The 17313-nt window shown below is 48.9% G+C and overlaps 1 protein-coding gene across 1 annotated transcript in view; it reads left to right on the top strand.

The window, feature by feature from the left end:
• The first annotated feature begins 17047 nt into the window (after nt 1–17047).
• The window catches only part of DISC1 (DISC1 scaffold protein), a 337105-nt gene continuing 336839 nt past the window's right edge, over nt 17048–17313 (top strand). Inside the window, 1 exon segment of the mRNA XM_060033786.1 lies at nt 17048–17136. Within this exon segment, the coding sequence (XP_059889769.1) occupies nt 17079–17136 (58 nt within the window). The 5' untranslated portion in view covers nt 17048–17078.

The following is a 17313-nucleotide window of genomic DNA, read 5'->3' as shown; positions in this document are numbered from 1 at the left end:
TCCTCTCCATTTCCCCCGCGTTAGGATTAAAAACGACACGCTGGTTTAACTTTATTTAGATACGTGCAGTGCTTGACAGCTCTCGAGCCAAGTTTACAGTGTTATTCTTCGTCGGTCCTCACTGAAGTAACTCTCATGGTCCTAGAATTTCAAATGCAGAGAATTAGAAGAGGTGGAAGGAATGATTGCACGTGGTGCCTGAACCGCATGGCTGCAGGCCTACTTACCTACTGCCTCATTGCATGCCCTGTTTGTTTTGCGTGGGCCAATCTTGTCTATTCAGCAACCTGTTGACAAATTTTTAATTGATGGACTTCATTTTTTTAAAGAGCAGTTTCAGGTTTGCAGAAAAATTGAGTTGAAAGTATAGAGTTCTTATATACTCCTCCCCGACCCCCGCCCTCACACAACACTTCCCCCTCTTATTAAACATCTTGCATTTGTTACAATTGGTGAGCCAGTATTCCTACATTATTATTACCCCAAATCCATAGTTTATATTAAGGTTCACTCTTTTTTTAAAAAAAAGTTTATTTATTTATTTTGGCTGTGCCGGGTCTTAGTTGCGGCACGCGGGATCTTTTTCTTTCTTTCTTTTTTTAGTTGTGGCGTGTGAACTCTTAGTTGCGGCACGCACGTGGGATCTAGCTCCCCGACCAGGGATCAAGCCCAGGCCCCCTGCATTGGGAGCTCGGAGTCTTACCCAGTGGACCACCCAGGAAGTCCCAGGGTTCATTCTTCATACTGTATATCTTATGCGTTTTGCCAAATGCATAGTGACATGTATCCACCACTACAGTGTCACGCAGAGTAGTTTCACTGCCCTAAAATCCCCTCGTGCTCCATCTATCCATCCCTCTCCCCCTTCCCCCATCCCCAGGCTGCCTGTGAAATTTTCTGTCCTCTACAGGGCCCAGCACTGGGCTGTGTACCCAGGAGGTGCTAATTACACCCACATTGGCTGGTTAGCGGCAACAGTAAACCATGGATTGAGTGTCTGTGTGGCTATCAGTACACACTCTTGTGTGCACAGGCATTGCTTCTGGGACCACAGTCTCTAGCAAATCATGGGATGGTCTCAGCTTTTCATGAGCAGGAAGGTGGGAAGCCACTGGATTAGGACAAAATCTTCTTGATGGAGAAAGTGCTTCAGTCAGCATCTTTAGGGAAGGGCTGTGGTCTGAGCTCGGGGTGCTGTTTAAAGGGCCCGTGGAAAAAACCAGTCGGAGGAGCTCCTGGCATTGGCCCTGGGCCAGAGGAGCAGCTGGATTGTCAACAAGCTGCCGTGTTTCAGCGCGGGCTCTGGCAGGCGCCCAGGGCCCTCGGGTGGCTCCTGGCAGATGTGACAGGAGTGAAGCGAAGCCTCTTTCGAAAGCAGCAGTGAAATTCAGCACCAGTGCCCCCGGACCACTAGCTCACTCCGGGTCATTTCCTGGAACGGCAGGTAAAGACGATAGACGAGTTTGATTTGGGGGGTGACTTCCTTTGAAGAATGAATGGATGGAGATGTCTTGCTAATAAGATGGTCAAGTCTCCTTAAGATGCTTCATGTGAACTTCTACTGGACCGTCTCATTTCTCAGTTGGGGTAGTGAAATGATTAACAGCAGAATAGGCGAAGGGAAGGTAGAAAGTAGCAATGATCGACCCCTATTACGTGCCACCCACTTCAAATAAGTTAGTTCCTTAGAGTCCGTTCTTGTAAATATGCATGAATGGGAGGAGTCTTTCACACAGATAATTTCCAAAATGTCTACTTGGTTGTAGCATTCACAGTTAGTTGCTTGCATAAAAGGTAGGCAGCTGCAGAGTTATCGATTCCACGTGAACCAGGATGGTCATAAAGCTGCTGTCGACCTCTAAGCAAACCCCAGTGGGTGGGAGGGCGTGGGTGGCCAAGGAGCAGGGAAAATCCTTGGTGAAACTGGAAACTATTCCCAAGTGATCACCACCAGCTCCGTAGCCCTCCTCCTCCTGGGAACCTTGTCTACACTGCAGGCAGCCAGGACTATCACACTGTGACACGGCCTGAGTCTGTCCCTCTTCTCATCCTCTCCCCAGGGAAATCCTTGTAGAGGCGCCTCACCACTGTGGTCCTTGGGCAGGTATAGTTCTCAATCAAATCATATACTGAAGGGTTAAGAGCCTAGACACTAAACAGGTCCTAAGAGAGTGAAACAGGAAGCTGCTTAATATTGCCTCAAGGTTCTATTAATTTCACACGGGATGTTATCAGACCTCTGCATTTCCCTACGTACTACATAGGCATACTATACACACTTGGGTTCAGACTTCACACTTCTGGGTTTCTAGAAGGCCAGGTGAACATTAATGACTAATTGGTCTTGGAGAAAGCACAGAAAGCTAGTTGGAGTCAAAGCAAGAGAAGCAGAGGTGGCTTTTTTTCTCTTTTCTGCTCTGGGGGAAGGGAAATGGGAATCATATCCTCAGAGGTTTCATGCCAGAGACTTTGAGATGCCAACCTATTGAGAAGAGAGCGTTGGGTAACAAAAGTCCTCAAAGTCCCACCAAGATGATCAAAGCAACAGTTTCTTAGCCATCCTCCCCTGGCCCTGGGCAGGGTAGCTGAGACTCAGACACCTGAAGAACAGTCTGGAACCCAGGTGACACCTCATGCTCTGTGTTCCACATCAGTGGGCTAACGGTTTATCCATTAATAAAAAAAATACATCTCCTCAATGGATTCATATTTCTTTCAAAATCAGTTATATACATTATTTTAAAACTATAAAACCCCTGAAACAGAAATTAAAAAAGAATGAGATACATGGTATTTAAAAAAATAATTTTAAAAACTTATATAATAGATCGAGATTTGGCTTCATATAAGAAAAAGGTAAACTGATAGTAGCACAAAGCAACATAACAGATTTTCCTCTGTCACATAAAGGAAGGCAGTCCAGGGGTGGTCTGGCAATTCCACAAGGTTGTCAAGGAACCAGACTAATTCCATTTCTCTGCTTTGCCATTCCTAGGCTGTGGCTCTTGTTTGCTTGGTCCAGAATGGCTTCCAGAGCTCCAGCCATCGTCTCCACAATTCAGGATGCAGGGTGGATGAAAGGAAGAAGGCTCTTCCCTTTCCTTTCAAGAAAATCTGCTTGAAGTCCCATAAAGCACTGCGAGACCAGACTGGAAGCTGTTTTAACCTTCTCATTCCAACCCAGAGCAAGGAGTCCTCCGAGGGAGGCTCTACCTGCGAAACATCCTTCACCAGTGCTGCCAGGAGACTGTTCTGGTGTGCTTTTGCTATGGCCAAGACTGCGCCTTCATTCCTGGAGGAATGCCTTGCTAAATACTAGAACACGTTTAGTTAGAATTTGGGGGACTCCGCACTACTGAAGAAGGTGAGTATTGTTGGTGACAGTCTGAAGGTGGCTCCCAGCTCCAGAATCATCATCTGAGACATCACGTCGCCATCCAGGTAATAGTCTTTGGTGTGCTAGGCTGTCCTGTGGCAACAAATGGCGGCCAAACCCAAAGAGCTTAATTCAGTGTAAGTGTTTTTCCTTGTTCGTGCTACCTGTGCTGTGGGGTCTACGGGGGGACTCTTGTAATGGAGTCACCTTGGGACCGAGGCTAACAGAAGCTTCACTTCAAGACAGGCTCCCATTATCCAGGGTGCTACCCCAGACAAGAGGCCACTGGTTTTGACTGCTTCTACCCAGATGCGACACGTGGCACCTCTGCTCAACGTTCCGTTGACCAAACAAGTCACTTGGCCACACTGGCTTCCAAGGGGCTGGGAAGGGACTCCCACTGGGTGCCCGGAAGGCAGCTCAGCACCATTTGGGGAATGCCACCGCGAGTACTACTAGCTTAATTCTACTCCCAGCTATGTGCCAGTTTTGTCCTCCGAAAGTCCAAACCTGAAGTTCAAAACTTTATGAACAGGGCTTCCCTGGTGGCGCAGTGGTTGAGAATCTGCCTGTCAATGCAGGGGACACGGGTTCGAGCCCTGGTCTGGGAGGATCCTACATGCCGCGGAGCAACTAGGCCCGTGAGCCACAACTACTGAGCCTGCACGTCTGGAGCCTGTGCTCCGCAACAAGAGAGGCCGCGACAGTGAGAGGCCCGCGCACCGCGATGAAGAGTGGCCCCCGCTCGCTGCGACTAGAGAAAGCCCTCGCACAGAAACGAAGACCCGACACAGCAAAAATAAATAAATTAATTCAAAACCAACCAAACAAACAAACCTTTATGAACAGTTTTGTACCTGAAAAATAGGCAAACAGTTTCATCACATGAAGCCTAATTATTGATATATTCATGGACTTCTTGTTGTAAATTGTGCATCACACGTAAAAGAGAGGCTCTCTGGGCTCCTGAGCTCAGACATTAGTCTCATTACTTGACCCCTAAGAGACCACTTGGAGGCTGGTCCTACCTACCATGGAAGTTTCACTGGGTCAAGGCGAAATGAGAACAAAAAAACCAGGATAAAGTAATGAATTTTTCCAAAAGCAAAAATTCATTCCATTTAAGGGAGTGCCCTGTATTCTGATATCATGTCTTTATTTTTTTTGAGGCTAAAAAGGCTTTTCTTTATGAAATAATGGTGAGGGAAGTTGGCGAAAGTTTTTTGAAAAATAAACTTCCTTAAAATAAAATGTCAGTAATATTATATATCTGACCATCTTATTTTTTCTTAACTTTTTACCCATCATTTGCAAACTCTGACCACCTGATAGCCGCTCATCTGGTTTCCCTCTTGTTTGCAAAGAAGGAAACTAGGAAATAAAACGATTTGCGTCCCCAAAACACACATGTAATTGGAGAAAGAATCCTCTATCGATGCTTGGATTCAAATTTCAGATTAGCTAAATGATGTGCGCCTTTCTTTCCCAGGAACAGCCTTATAGAGACGTGACCATTGATGCTGTTTGCCAGAGAAGTTTAAAGAACATATTTACTGAACTCATCGTGAAACACATGCAGGCAAAGGGTTATCTAGGAGAGCATTCTAGGGGTGGCTAACTTTGGGCACTTTATGAATGAGGCTGCCTTGTCACTTTGGACCCTTGCCGTCCGCTTTGGAACTGCTGAGTGACGTCCTGAGATTTGCTGAGCTGCGTTCTCTACGAATGTGCCTTGTCGATGGGGGGTTACAAGCTCCTGAAGGCTTTGGCGTGTATCCGTTTCGGGGGGTGGTTGCCTTTCTCCCATTAGGAAAAGGTGAGCCAGGAATGGATTCTGATCAGACATCATGGAAATCAGCCGTGAGAGAATTAGACCAGTTTTGCCACGGAGACGGCCAGCAAAGTTCTCCTCATCACTGGGAGGGAAGATTAAAAGTCGGAAAAAAGAAGCCTTGGGGTGGCTGAGCTTTTCAGTGACAATGAGGTTGCCTCGTATTACTATGGTGGCTAATGTTGTCCCTCGTGTATGAGAACTCCAAGAGTAACGGTACCATCTGTCCGGGGTCACACGAGACAGTCAACCTGAAGGAGACGGGGGGCAGGGTGGTAGCTGTTGAGTGGATGTAGCAGGTGACGAGGCTGAGCCAGGAGACTACTGCTCTAGTGAGAGGCAGTGAGGGCCGGGGGGCAGGTGTCTCTTTCCCGGAGGAAGTTGGAATCGGTGTAGATACTGAATTTCTAATGGAGAACAACATCTATTTATTCAAGGCAGAAAGCAGCAAGGGGAAGACCACGCCTCAATGAAGAATTTACCTGTGAACGAATCTCTGAGTGGAGAGATTCTTGTCAGTGGTGTTAGCTCTTCCTACATTGTGCATGTGGGAAACTGAGGCCAGAACAGGTTAGAGAGACACCGAGAGGTGGATGTTAATGCAGCATAAAATTAGGCAGCCTTCCTGAATGGCTTTAGCCGTTTGACATACAAGCCCATTCTGAATGCCAGCTCTCCAGTGGGCACAGATCACTGCAGATGACGATGTGCCTCAGCTAGGGGTGTCTCAGGGCGGCACGTCTAGGACGAGCTCCCACACTTCCCATGTATTATCTCACTATGAGAGCTTTCAGAAAATGTGCATTGCAAAAGGAAGGTTATTTATATTATATATTTAGCCTAAAACTATGATAACATCCTTTGGCATGGCCTTTATCTGATGGTATTTGAAACTGAACCAACTTCCTGCTTCCAGGCATTAACAAATGAGGGGCTTCATGTTGTCTAATGTTATTTCCTGAGCTGAAGATAGATTTATTTTCTCCAATGCATTCAAGTTTATTTTTTTTAAAGAAAAGATCTCCTTTAGACAATTAACTTTCCCAGAATTGTTTGAGCATTGTTTTTGCTCTCAATGAGAATATTTCCTATTTAACTCCAGCTATGTCACCTGATGGGAATTCTCGTGACTCTCACTGCCATGCTCAGATACTTCGCAGGAGACGGGAGAAATAAATCCACTAGCCTGTCCAGTGTCAGAATCCCAGTTTAGAACACTCAGTCTAATAAGTTTCTGGCCAGAGGATGCAAGGATGAACAAGGATGACATTTGCCCTCAAAGAGCTTACGATCTAGAAGGGGAGATGCAAAGGGACATTAATTACATAGGAGACTGTCATGTCCTAACTCCTCTCCTCTGACCCACTTCTGGGAATGAAACCAAGGGAAGGGTGGGATGAGGGAATATCATGTATGAAAATGCAACCGTAAGAAGACTTACTACCTAAGTATGTCTCACTATAGGAAAGGAGAGGGGTTGTTTGTTCTGAGGCCTCAGAAAATGTCATTTTTGTCTAGTGAGAGACAGTATATCATCGTGGTTAGGAATGTGGACTGTCCATTGAGGTTGCCTGGTTCAAATCCCTCCGCGGCCACTCACTATGTTTGTGATTTGGGGCAAGTTCTAAACTCTCTGTGTCTCAGTTATCCAGTCTGAAAATGGGTGTGATAATTGGGCTGTTGCAAAGGTGACACAAGGTTAACAAGTTTAAATTGCGTCGAACAGTGTCTGGCTGGTGGTAAGTGCCCAATAAACAGTAGCTATTATTAGTAAACTTCTAAGAGACTCCCATATTCTTAAACACAATTTTTGAATTTCACTGCTTTGGCAAAAGAGCCGTACAGTTTTTTTCCTCTGAGGACCTAGTTTTTTGCTATACATTTACACCTGCAGTATTTAATGTTCGTTGTCTACGTCAGTGCAATCTGTAGGTATGTGTAATTTCAGTATAGCAGAAGTACTGATGATTCTCTTAGCGGAGCCGGGACTCTCGGGCTCCAGCCTCAGATTGCATTGGCATCAATGAAGCTACTCCCTTTCTGCTCTGCTGAAGAGTTTGGTAGTATTTACGAGGAAAAACTGTCCAAAAATTTAAATTAAAAAATATTCCTAGCCCAATTATCCAGTCATCCTTTGCTCTCAGTTATTATTCCTGTAAGACGCCCTTTACCTATCTCAGTATCCAGAACTGACATCCATGGCAAACACTGCTAGGGAATAGCCATGATGGAGACACAACGTTAAAAGCAAAGGGAAACTAAAGGTGTCACTTGTTTGCTCATACGCAGCGGCATCCTTAGCGCCTGAGCCTCATTTGAAGGGGACACATTTTGGGGTGGCTGTCCATCTCACAGTGGTCCCCACCCTGTCCCTTCCCCTGTGTTCAGAGGTGCTTTCCAGGGACTATGCTCGTGTGTGGGCCCTTGGCTACTCTTGATGGCAGTGACGGGGCTCCTGACCTATTCAGGATCTCAGTGGTAGAGATTCAGAACTGGCTCCACGAGGGTCAGGCTTTCCACGTGGCCGGCTTGCAGGATCTCAGTTCCCTGACCAGTGATCGAACACTGGGCCCCCTGCAGCAGAAGCACGGAGCCCTAACCACTGGACAGCCAGGGAAGTCCCCCAAGTTTCTTTGTACTAAAGTTAGGGTATATTGGTTTTGGTTAGTTGTAATCAAAGAGCCCTAACTAATTCAGCATCGTGTGGGAATGAGAACACTAAAGGAAGATTTCTGCAATATCTGTGCCAGAGATTTGAAATCAGTAGGTTTGTAAGTGAGGGTTTACTTGGAGAAGCAGAACCTCCGTGAGTGCTGTGGAACAGGGAATATATTATAGGAACCAGAGCTCACACAGCTGTTGGAGAAAGGGTGAGGCTGTGGCATGGGTGAAGGAGTTGGCGTGTGCAGGAAACCGGGGAGCTGTGCGTGTCCGGCTGTTAGAACAGGGCTGTGAAGGGCTTGATATGGAAGGTCGATGTCCCTTTGTGTCCATGAGTGCACAGAGAAGTATCCGGTGACGAGCCTGGGGATTCTGTTGGCTGGCAGGATTAGTAGTTGGGAAGGATACCCAGGCATTAGACGGGGAAGAGAAGGGACAAGCCAGAACTGGCCAGCACCCCTGCATCTGTCTTTGCTGCCGCTGACCAACAATGACCTTTCAAGTCAGATGGCTGCTGCTTCACTGCCTCTTCCCAGGTATCACACTTTTGGCCAAGGATAACGGGGAACCATCCAGGGAAAGGCATGTGCAGAACAGAGTTCCCAGAATAATCGAGTTGACGACAGAACACTCCTGTACACAAGTCTTTGATAGACTAGGAATATACAATCCTGCACAGTAGGTAAGATATAAGACTAGGAAAAATATTAAAATTTCCTAAGTGATTATAGTGAACAAACATATTTAGGAACCACAGACTTATGGTACCACCATCTGCTCAGCCCCGTCAACTGAGTAAAAACTGGAGTCATCTTAGATGCCTTCCTGTCAGCTACCCTCAGCAGCCAGTCACCAAGTTTTACAAACTTTTTCTTCTTGAACGTGGTCTCTCTTCTCTATGCTCATTGCAAATGTTCACGATCTCTTACCTGGACTGTTGTCTCTTTCCTAACTGGTCTTTCTGTATCTTCCACAGACCCATCTATACTACCATTACATCAGTGGTCTTAACCCTGACTGCACTTAAATTTTTTTTTCTTATTATTTATTTTTTGGCTGCGTTGGGTCTTCATTGCTGCGTGCGGGCTTTCTCTAGTTGCGGCGAGCGGGGGCTACTCTTCGTTGCGGTGCGGGGGCTTCTCACTGTGGTGGCTTCTCTTGTTGCGGAGCACAGGCTCTAGGCGGGAGGGCTTCAGTAGTTGCGGCACGCGGGCTCAGTAGTTGTGGCTCGCGGGCTTAGTTGCTCCGTGGCACGTGGGATCTTCCCGGACCAGGGCTCGAACCTGTGTCCCCTGCATTGGCAGGCGGATTCTTAACCACTGCGCCACCAGGGAAGTCCCTGACTGGACTTTAGCATCACCTCGGGGACTTAAAAAAAAACCCAGTGTTTACTCCCCACCCCAGACCATACATCAGACCCTCTCACAACCACCTGATGTGGTACATCCTATCATTAATTCTGTTTTGTAGATGAGCAAATTGAAGATTAGCAAAGTTAAATAACTTACCAAGGTTTAAGACTAAGAAGTAGTGGGGCTTAGATGTGAACGCATGTATCTGAGGGCAGAGCCTGTGCTCCTAACCACGTGTAGAATGCCTTCCAAACTGTGCTGCTGGGCTGATTAGAGGGATGGTAGGGCCAGCAGGTGAAGTGAGGTGAGGAGAACAGTTGGAAGCGTAGGGTTGAGGGGGAGCTGATGAGAACAGCTCTGAACTTGGGTGGCTTGAATGGCTTCTTAGACATCCAAGCGGTGACGTTCAGGCAGCCGTTGAAAATACAATTAGGGGTGGCAGGGGTGGAGAGCAGCAGATGGACACAAAGGACAGCTCTGGGGTAGAAGGGACAGGGTGCAGTGAGCACCAAGGACGAGGTGGAGGAGTCTGTAGCATTGTCTCCCGGGTTTCCAGTCTGAGAGGAGGGGTCAAGGGGAGAGTAAAGCTACCTTCGGAAAACAGTTAATGCTGGGAAAGCAGCAGTTTGGGGAATGGGCAGGAGAGGGCAGTGAGAGTCCTTTTGGAGTTACTACATTTGGGAGACCAGCAGAGCCACTAGGTTGGATATACGAATCGAGTTTGGGAGAGAGGTTGCTGTGAAAGATGCCAGTCGAGGTGGTATCAGAATAGTTGAAACCGTGGAAGTGGTTAGATAGTCAGGTGGAGATGAGGGATGCTCAACAAAAGAGGAAGACCAAGGGCGCGATGCTGGGGAAGATTCAAAGAAGGGATGGGGGGCTTCCCTGGTGGCGCAGTGGTTGAGAGTCCGCCTGCCGATTCAGGGGACGCGGGTTCGTGCCCCGGTCCGGGAAGATCCCACATGCTGCGGAACGGCTGGGCCCGTGAGCCACGGCTGCTGAGCCTGCACGTCTGGAGCCTGTGCTCCGCAACGGGAGAGGCCATAACAGTGAGAGGCCCGCGTACCACAAAAAAAAAAAAAAAAAAAAGAAGGGATGGGGAGAAAGGAGAAACCAAAGGAGACCCAAAGTGGGGGAGCAGACAAGGGAGGACCACAGGGGTGGATGGCTGGATGGCTAGACAGATAACAGACAGAAGACGGAGACTTATTGTAAGGGATTGGCACATGCACTTGTCAGGGCTGGCAATTCTGAAATCTGTAGGGCAGGTGGGCAGGCTGGAAACTCAGCATTTGAGGCTTCCGTCCTGAGGGAGAATTTTTTTCTTCTTCAGGAAACCTCAGTTTTTACTCTTAGGGACTTCAGCTGGTTGGATGAGACACACCCACATTATGAAGGGTCATCTCCTTTACTTCAAGTCAGCTGATTGTAGATATAACCACATCTACAAAAGCACCTCCACAGGAACACCTAGATCAGAGTGTGATTAAATGGCTCGGTTGATTTAATAGCCTGGCCCAGCTGACACATAAGACCTACGTCACAGTCCAACTCTTGTTGACCTGGCATCCGTACACATCACCTTAAGCCACTCATAGCCTCCAAATAAAGACAGCAGCAAAGTACTTCCGCTTAACATGACGCAACTGCCCTGACTATAACCCTAAGCTCACTAACCTTCTCCCCAGAGGAAGACGCATGGTCCTTAGGTGATGTCCAGTCTTCCCCTTCACGTCCTCGGACTTAAATACTGTGTTGTAAATTTAATTATTATTAGTACCTCTGATGTTATGTAAGTGGATAAGGAAGAGAAGAAAACAAAGATAAAATATAAAACAATACATCACGCGTCTTTATCTTCTCCCTTTCTTATCCATGTATAAACAGAGTCATAACAAAGTAAGGAAGAGATTCTCACGTCAATTACAGTTTTCAGGTATGTAACTGGTCACCTGGTTGGAGCTGGTATGTGTAACTACCTCCTTCAACGAATCATTCCCTTTGCCTTCAGGAAGTACCTCATCTGGTCCTGGTTATTTACCTGCTGGGGTGACCCCAACCCTCATTGTGGAAGGGACTGGGCCATTAGTAGTCCTCCCTGAACTAGGTTGTCATAGTTTCCCATGGACTTTAGTCAGAGGGCATGGAAATACTAAGAGGTGCCCCGAGGGATCTCCTATATTCCAGACATACGCTTCCTTACCTGCACTGTGGCACGGCAGTCCAATGTCCCCTTGGTAGTGAGGATCACTGCAGTCAACACCGTAAGTCCCTCCTTTGCCTGTTGATTCAGAGACACAAGGCACCCAAAGCGGCCAGGTGGCAATCTTTTTTTTTTTTTAAATTGAAGTATAATTGATTTACAATATTATATTAGTTTCAAGTTTATAGCACAGTGATTCAGTATTTTTATACATTATACTCCATTAAAAGTTATTACAAAATAATGGCTATAATTCCCTGTGCTGTACAATATATCCTTGTTGCTTATCTTTTTTTTTTTTTTTTTTTTTTTGCGGTACGCGGGCCTCTCACTGCTGTGGCCTCTCCCGTTGCGGAGCACAGGCTCCGGACGCGCAGGCTCAGCGGCCATGGCTCACGGGCCTCGCCGCTCCGTGGCATGTGGGATCTTCCCGGACCGGGGCACGAACCCGCATTCCCTGCATCGGCAGGCGGACTCCCAACCACTGCGCCACCAGGGAAGCCCTTGCTCATCTAATTTAAACATAGTAGTTTGTATCTCTTAATGCCATATTTCTTTTTTGCTATCTACATTCATTTATTTTTTAGATTCCACAAATAAGTGGTATCATACAGTATTTGTCTGTCTCTGACTTATTTCACTAAGCATAATATTCTCTATGTCCTTCCATGTTGCCGCAGATCAGCTGGCAATCTTAACTTCCAGTTAAATGGCATGATTGTTGCTTTTCTTGGTGAAACCATTCCCCCCTTCGGAACTAACACCTCTAGGCCAGCTGAACCTAAGGTTGTGGGAATAGAAGGCAAAACTTTTGCTAGTGGATCACTAAGGCTAATAGTGAGAGATGCCACTCCCATTTCCATCCCTTGATTCTTTGGACCCATGAATCTGGCCACAGGAGAAACAGCGCCATATACTGGACACTGATTCAGGGCATCCACAGAGAGCTTCCTGGAGAACCTTGCTCAGATCTGCAAGGTACTGCTACCTAGTGGTGCTGTAACCGAGTCTTCAAAAGGCCGTTCCATTGTTCTGTGCTCAGATCTGCAAGGTACTGCTACCTAGTGGTGCTGTAACTGAGTCTTCAAAAGGCTGTTCCATTGCTCTGTCAAGCCAGCTGCGTCAGGGTGATAGGGAACACGGTTAGACTAGTGAATTCTGTGAGTGTGGGTCCACTGCCGCACTTCATTTGCTGTGAAGTGAGTTCCTTGATCAGAAGCCATGCTGTGTGGATAAGGCACTTTAGGAGTCCACGGATGGTAGTTTCAGCAGAAGCGTTGTGTTCAGGAAAAGGAAATCTGTATTCAGTGTAATTATCTACTCCAGTAAGAACAAAATGCCGCCCCTCCCACGATGGAAGCGGTCTAACGCAATCAACCTGCCACCAAGTAGCAAACGGGCTGATCACCCTGGGGAAGGCTGCTATGTTGTCGGTCCTGATGCTGGCAGCTTGGACCCTCAGCGGTGGCCGTGGTCAGGTTGGCCTTGGTGAGTGGAAGTCTGTATGGCTGAGCTCACGGATAACTTCCAGCCCTGCCACCATGACCGCTTTGCTCACCAGCCTATTAGACAATGTCAAGCGCAGCTGGAGAAGGAGGCTGACTGGTACCCACAGAATGGCGTCATCCCATCCACTTGAGGATTACAATTCTCCTCTGTTGAGACCAGAGCATCTATCTGTGACACAGTATCGAGTTTCTTGCCCATTCAGAGAGGTCTATCTGTATACCTCTTCCTCAGATCTCCTTGTCACCAATTTTCCAATCATGTTCCTTTCAAATCCCTGACCATCCAGCCAAACCATTGGCCACAGTCCCTGAACTGGCATATACTTGTTTCTCTGGCCATTTCTCCTTTCAAGCAAACTGAACAACAAAGTTCACTGCTCAAAGGTCTGCCCACTGGGTGGATTTTCCTTCACCACTGTCCTTCGGGGATATCCCAGAAGGGGCTGTGCTACAGCTGCTGTCTACTTTTGGGTGGTACCTGAATACTATGTGCGACCATCTGCAAAGTAGGCCCAAGCTTTCTCTTCCTCAGTCAGCTGATCCTAGGGAACTGGCCATGAGGCCGCGGGTGCAGGCTGTGAGAGAGCAGGTAGTGTAGCAGGTGTGGGGACGTTGGGCATTTGGGCCGCTTCCTCATGTAACTTACTTGTGCCTTCCAGGTCTGCTTGAGCCGCATCTCACGTGTACCACTTCCATCTGATGATGGAATGCTGCTGTGCGTGCCCAGAGTCGTGCCTGTGGGTCAGACGGCACCCAGTTCACGAAGGGCAGCTCAGCTTGCACGGCGAGGTGGTGGCCCACGGTTAAACGTTCAGTTAGTACTAAGGCCCAGCCGTAAGTAAAAGGCTGTTTCTCAAAATGAGAATACTTATCCACAGAGGATGGCAGGGCTTTGCTCTGTAACCTTCAGGGTCTGTGATGTGACCCTCCCATAGGGGTCTGACCCAGCCTCCACCAGAAGCTACCACCACTGACCCCTGGATCTGTGGGATCATGTGGCTCGGATGGCAGAGGGCAGCTCACAGGGCAGCCCGGACGTGGTGCAGAGTCTTCTTCTGTTCTGGGCTCCACTCAAAACTGGAGCTTTTCAGGTCACTTGGTAAATGGACTTGAGTAGTACCCCCAAATAAGGAATATGTTGCTTCCCAAACCCAACGAGGACCATTGGGTGTTGTGTCTCTTTTCCGGCCATAGGAAGGGCCAAATACAACAACTTATCCTTCACCTATACCACCGGACCTCTAGAAATCCCACTGAGATGGAAGGTTCTAGAATTTCTGTCAGATTTATCTTCCACACTCTGGCGTACAAATGTCTCACCGATAAGCCTAGAATAGCTAGTCTTTCCCACTCACTAGGTCCAACCGGTGTAACATCATCAATGGAATTGACCAGTGTGAAGTCTTCTGGAAGAGAAAGGCGATAGGGTGCCTGCTTGACCAAATGATGATGTAGGGCTGGAGAACTGATCTATCCCTGAGGTAGGGCAGTCTTCGCTGCACCGCTGATTTTGCCAGCTGAAGGAAAGCTGCCCTGGTGGTCTTTACTAACAGGTATGGAGCAAAAACGTTTCCCAGACCAATAGCTGCATACCAGATACTAGCCGATGTACGAATTTGCTTAAACAGCGATGTTACAGCCGGTACAGCAGCTGCAAGGGGAGTCAGCATGGGCTTAAATCTATGATAATCCACTGTCATCCTCCAAGACCTGTCCGTCTTGTGCACAGGCCACATGGGCACGTTGAATGGAGAGGTGCCGGGAATCATCACCCCTGCGTCTTTCGAGTCCTTGATGGAGGTACTGATCTCGGCGATCTTTCCACGAACGCAGTCTCGCCTTTGGTTAACTCTTTTTGAAGGCGGAGGCAGGTTGTAGTGGCTTCCACTTGGCCTTTCCTACCAAAACAGCCCTCACTCCACAGGCCCCAGAGCCATCGTGGGGATCCTGCCAGTTGCTGAGTATCATTCTAATGATGCCTTCCAAAACTGGAGAAATAACCCCAGGATGAGTGCAGAGACCCACCAGGAGATGGACCTGAGCCAAAACTCCACTGACCTCCATAAGTCCCTACTTGGACTAGTGGACTGCAATGATGTTCTGGGTCTCCTGGACTCAGGGTCAGCTCAGAGCCAGTGTCCAGTTAATTCCTGAAAAGTCTGATTACTTCCTTTCTCCCAGTGCACAGGCACCCGAGTAAAAGGCCCTATGTCCCTTTGGGGAAGGCTGAAGAAAGATTAACAGTATATATATTTTTGGCAGCGTTGCGAGGTCTTTCCTGGAAGAGACAGACATCTCTTTCGTTCAAGGAGTTTTGGGTCTGCAAACTGATGCAAGTCTGGGAATTGATGGAGTCTCTCTGTTTTGATAATTAAAATTCGGCTTTTGTTCCCTTGACCTAGAACTTTTCTGCTCATATAGATCAAATAAGAACTCAGTAGCATTCTCATCGAAGAACCCCATGATTAACTGGCCAATGCCATAGGTTTGTGGCGGTCAGAGTATTGCTGCTTTGACTCTGCTGTCCGTTACAGAAACCATGCCCACCCTGCCTTTGGTGATTCATTGCCACCATGTGGCCCCAGCTACCCTGGGGTCCAATTATCCTCACTGCATTTAAGGACCCACGCTGCAGTGGCATAGTTCCCACTATAATTTCTGACCTACAGAGAAGAGCTGACCAACGATGCTGGGTCACAAAGTTATTTTTCAGGGTCACGGTGAACGGTGTGCCCTGTGGACCCTCTCGGAGTGAGTAAGCAGGTCATATGTGATCAATCCACTCTAATACTGCAACCTCCCTAAGCCTTTAGATAATGCCTTTCCAGGATACCAGGGCAGTTCTGGCATTTCCACTTCATTTAGTGGAGGTCACCTCTTGCCCCATGTTTCTGTCAACTAGCTAAACAAACAGCTTTTTTCTAATCTCTCAAACCACAGCACTGAGTCCAGATCTCTGCTTCGTGGTCTACACCGTTAAATTCAGCTTGATCCAACTTCTTTGTTCCTTCCACCATCTCCCCACATGCTTCACATCCACGCTCATATTCATTCCATCCCACAACTCTCTGACTCCTAACACGTCCAGGTGTTTTCACTCACACGGTTCTTATTTCGTGAAGGACCTTGACCCTCCTGTAGTTCTAGCAGGATCCTTTCCCTTCCTCCAGACAGCCTTTCCGATCCTTCTTCACGACACTCCCTCTTACCCCCATCTTCTGCAATGTTTTGTGCCAAACCTCTGGCTCGTGGCATATTCCACTGCATGCTGTTATTTAGTTTTATACGCACATATTTCTCTTCCCTGCTGGAGGGGAGCCCCTTAAGGGCAAGAACCGTGTCTGACAGGTGCGGCCTCAGCGATGCTCCAGGATCCCCCTTGAAGGAACCGAAGAGTGAAGGGACTCGAGCTGGGCACGGATCGCAGCTGTGTCCTGGGATGGCTGCCCCAAGTGGAGAGGGGGATCTGGGACCAGTCCAGTGCTGCCAGAAGGTTCAAATAGTTGGTCCCTCATTTCATGTTGAACTGGTCGCCCCCCTCTTTCCCAGTGTGGTCTGTCGTCTCCCCTCGTTCTCCTCCCCCCGCTCCTCTCCTCCCCTCCATCTCTTCCATCAACCCTTTGGTCACTTCCCTAATTAGTGTCTGCGAGGCACCCTCGTAGACCCGCCCCGCCCCCCGCCCCAGGAAGGCCTCCCAGTTTCTCCTTCTCCGAACCACCCGTTCTCCCCACCGCACTTCCCCTCTCGCTTTCGTCCAGCAAACGGGCGAGAGCGAAAAGCAAACTTCCCGAGGTCCGGGACGCAGGCTGTGGGCCCGCCGGCCCCGCCCGCCCCAACCTCTCGCGTGTGCGTGTGTGCGCTTGTGTGCGTATGTGTGTGTGCGTGCGTGTGTGCGCGTGCTGTGTGCGTATGTGTGTGTGTCTGTGTGTGTGTGCGCGCGCGCGTGCCGGGGCCGAGGCTGGGGAGGAAACCGCCCGCGCGGGCCGTGAGGAGGAAGGAGCCTCCCCTTCCTCGCCAGCCCCCTCCCCACTTCCCGTCCGGCGCGGCCGCTCGCTTCCCCCGCCGCGGGCCTCCGGGCGCACGGAGCCCGCCGGCCGCCGCGGAGCTGGAGGCGGAGGAGGCGGAGCGTGAGGAACCGGCGGGGCGCATGCTGGGCGGGGGTCCCCAGGGCGCCCCGGCCGGTGGCGGCGGGGGCCACCGCGCAGGTAGGGGTGCTGTCACGGCGGCCCGGCGGGTCGGGGCGGGGGTCCGGCGGGGAGGGTGCGCTGTAACGTCTGGAAATCGTGCAGGTCCGGGCTGCGCCGCTGTTAACATTTTGGGTTTATGCATCCTTGTGAGGTGAGGGAAACTGAAGCAGGACCGCGTGGCGCGCCGCGCTGGGG

Source organism: Delphinus delphis, chromosome 16 (assembly GCF_949987515.2).
Source record: "Delphinus delphis chromosome 16, mDelDel1.2, whole genome shotgun sequence".
Lineage (NCBI taxonomy): Eukaryota > Metazoa > Chordata > Mammalia > Artiodactyla > Delphinidae > Delphinus > Delphinus delphis.
This window is presented reverse-complemented; position numbering and strand designations above follow the sequence as displayed.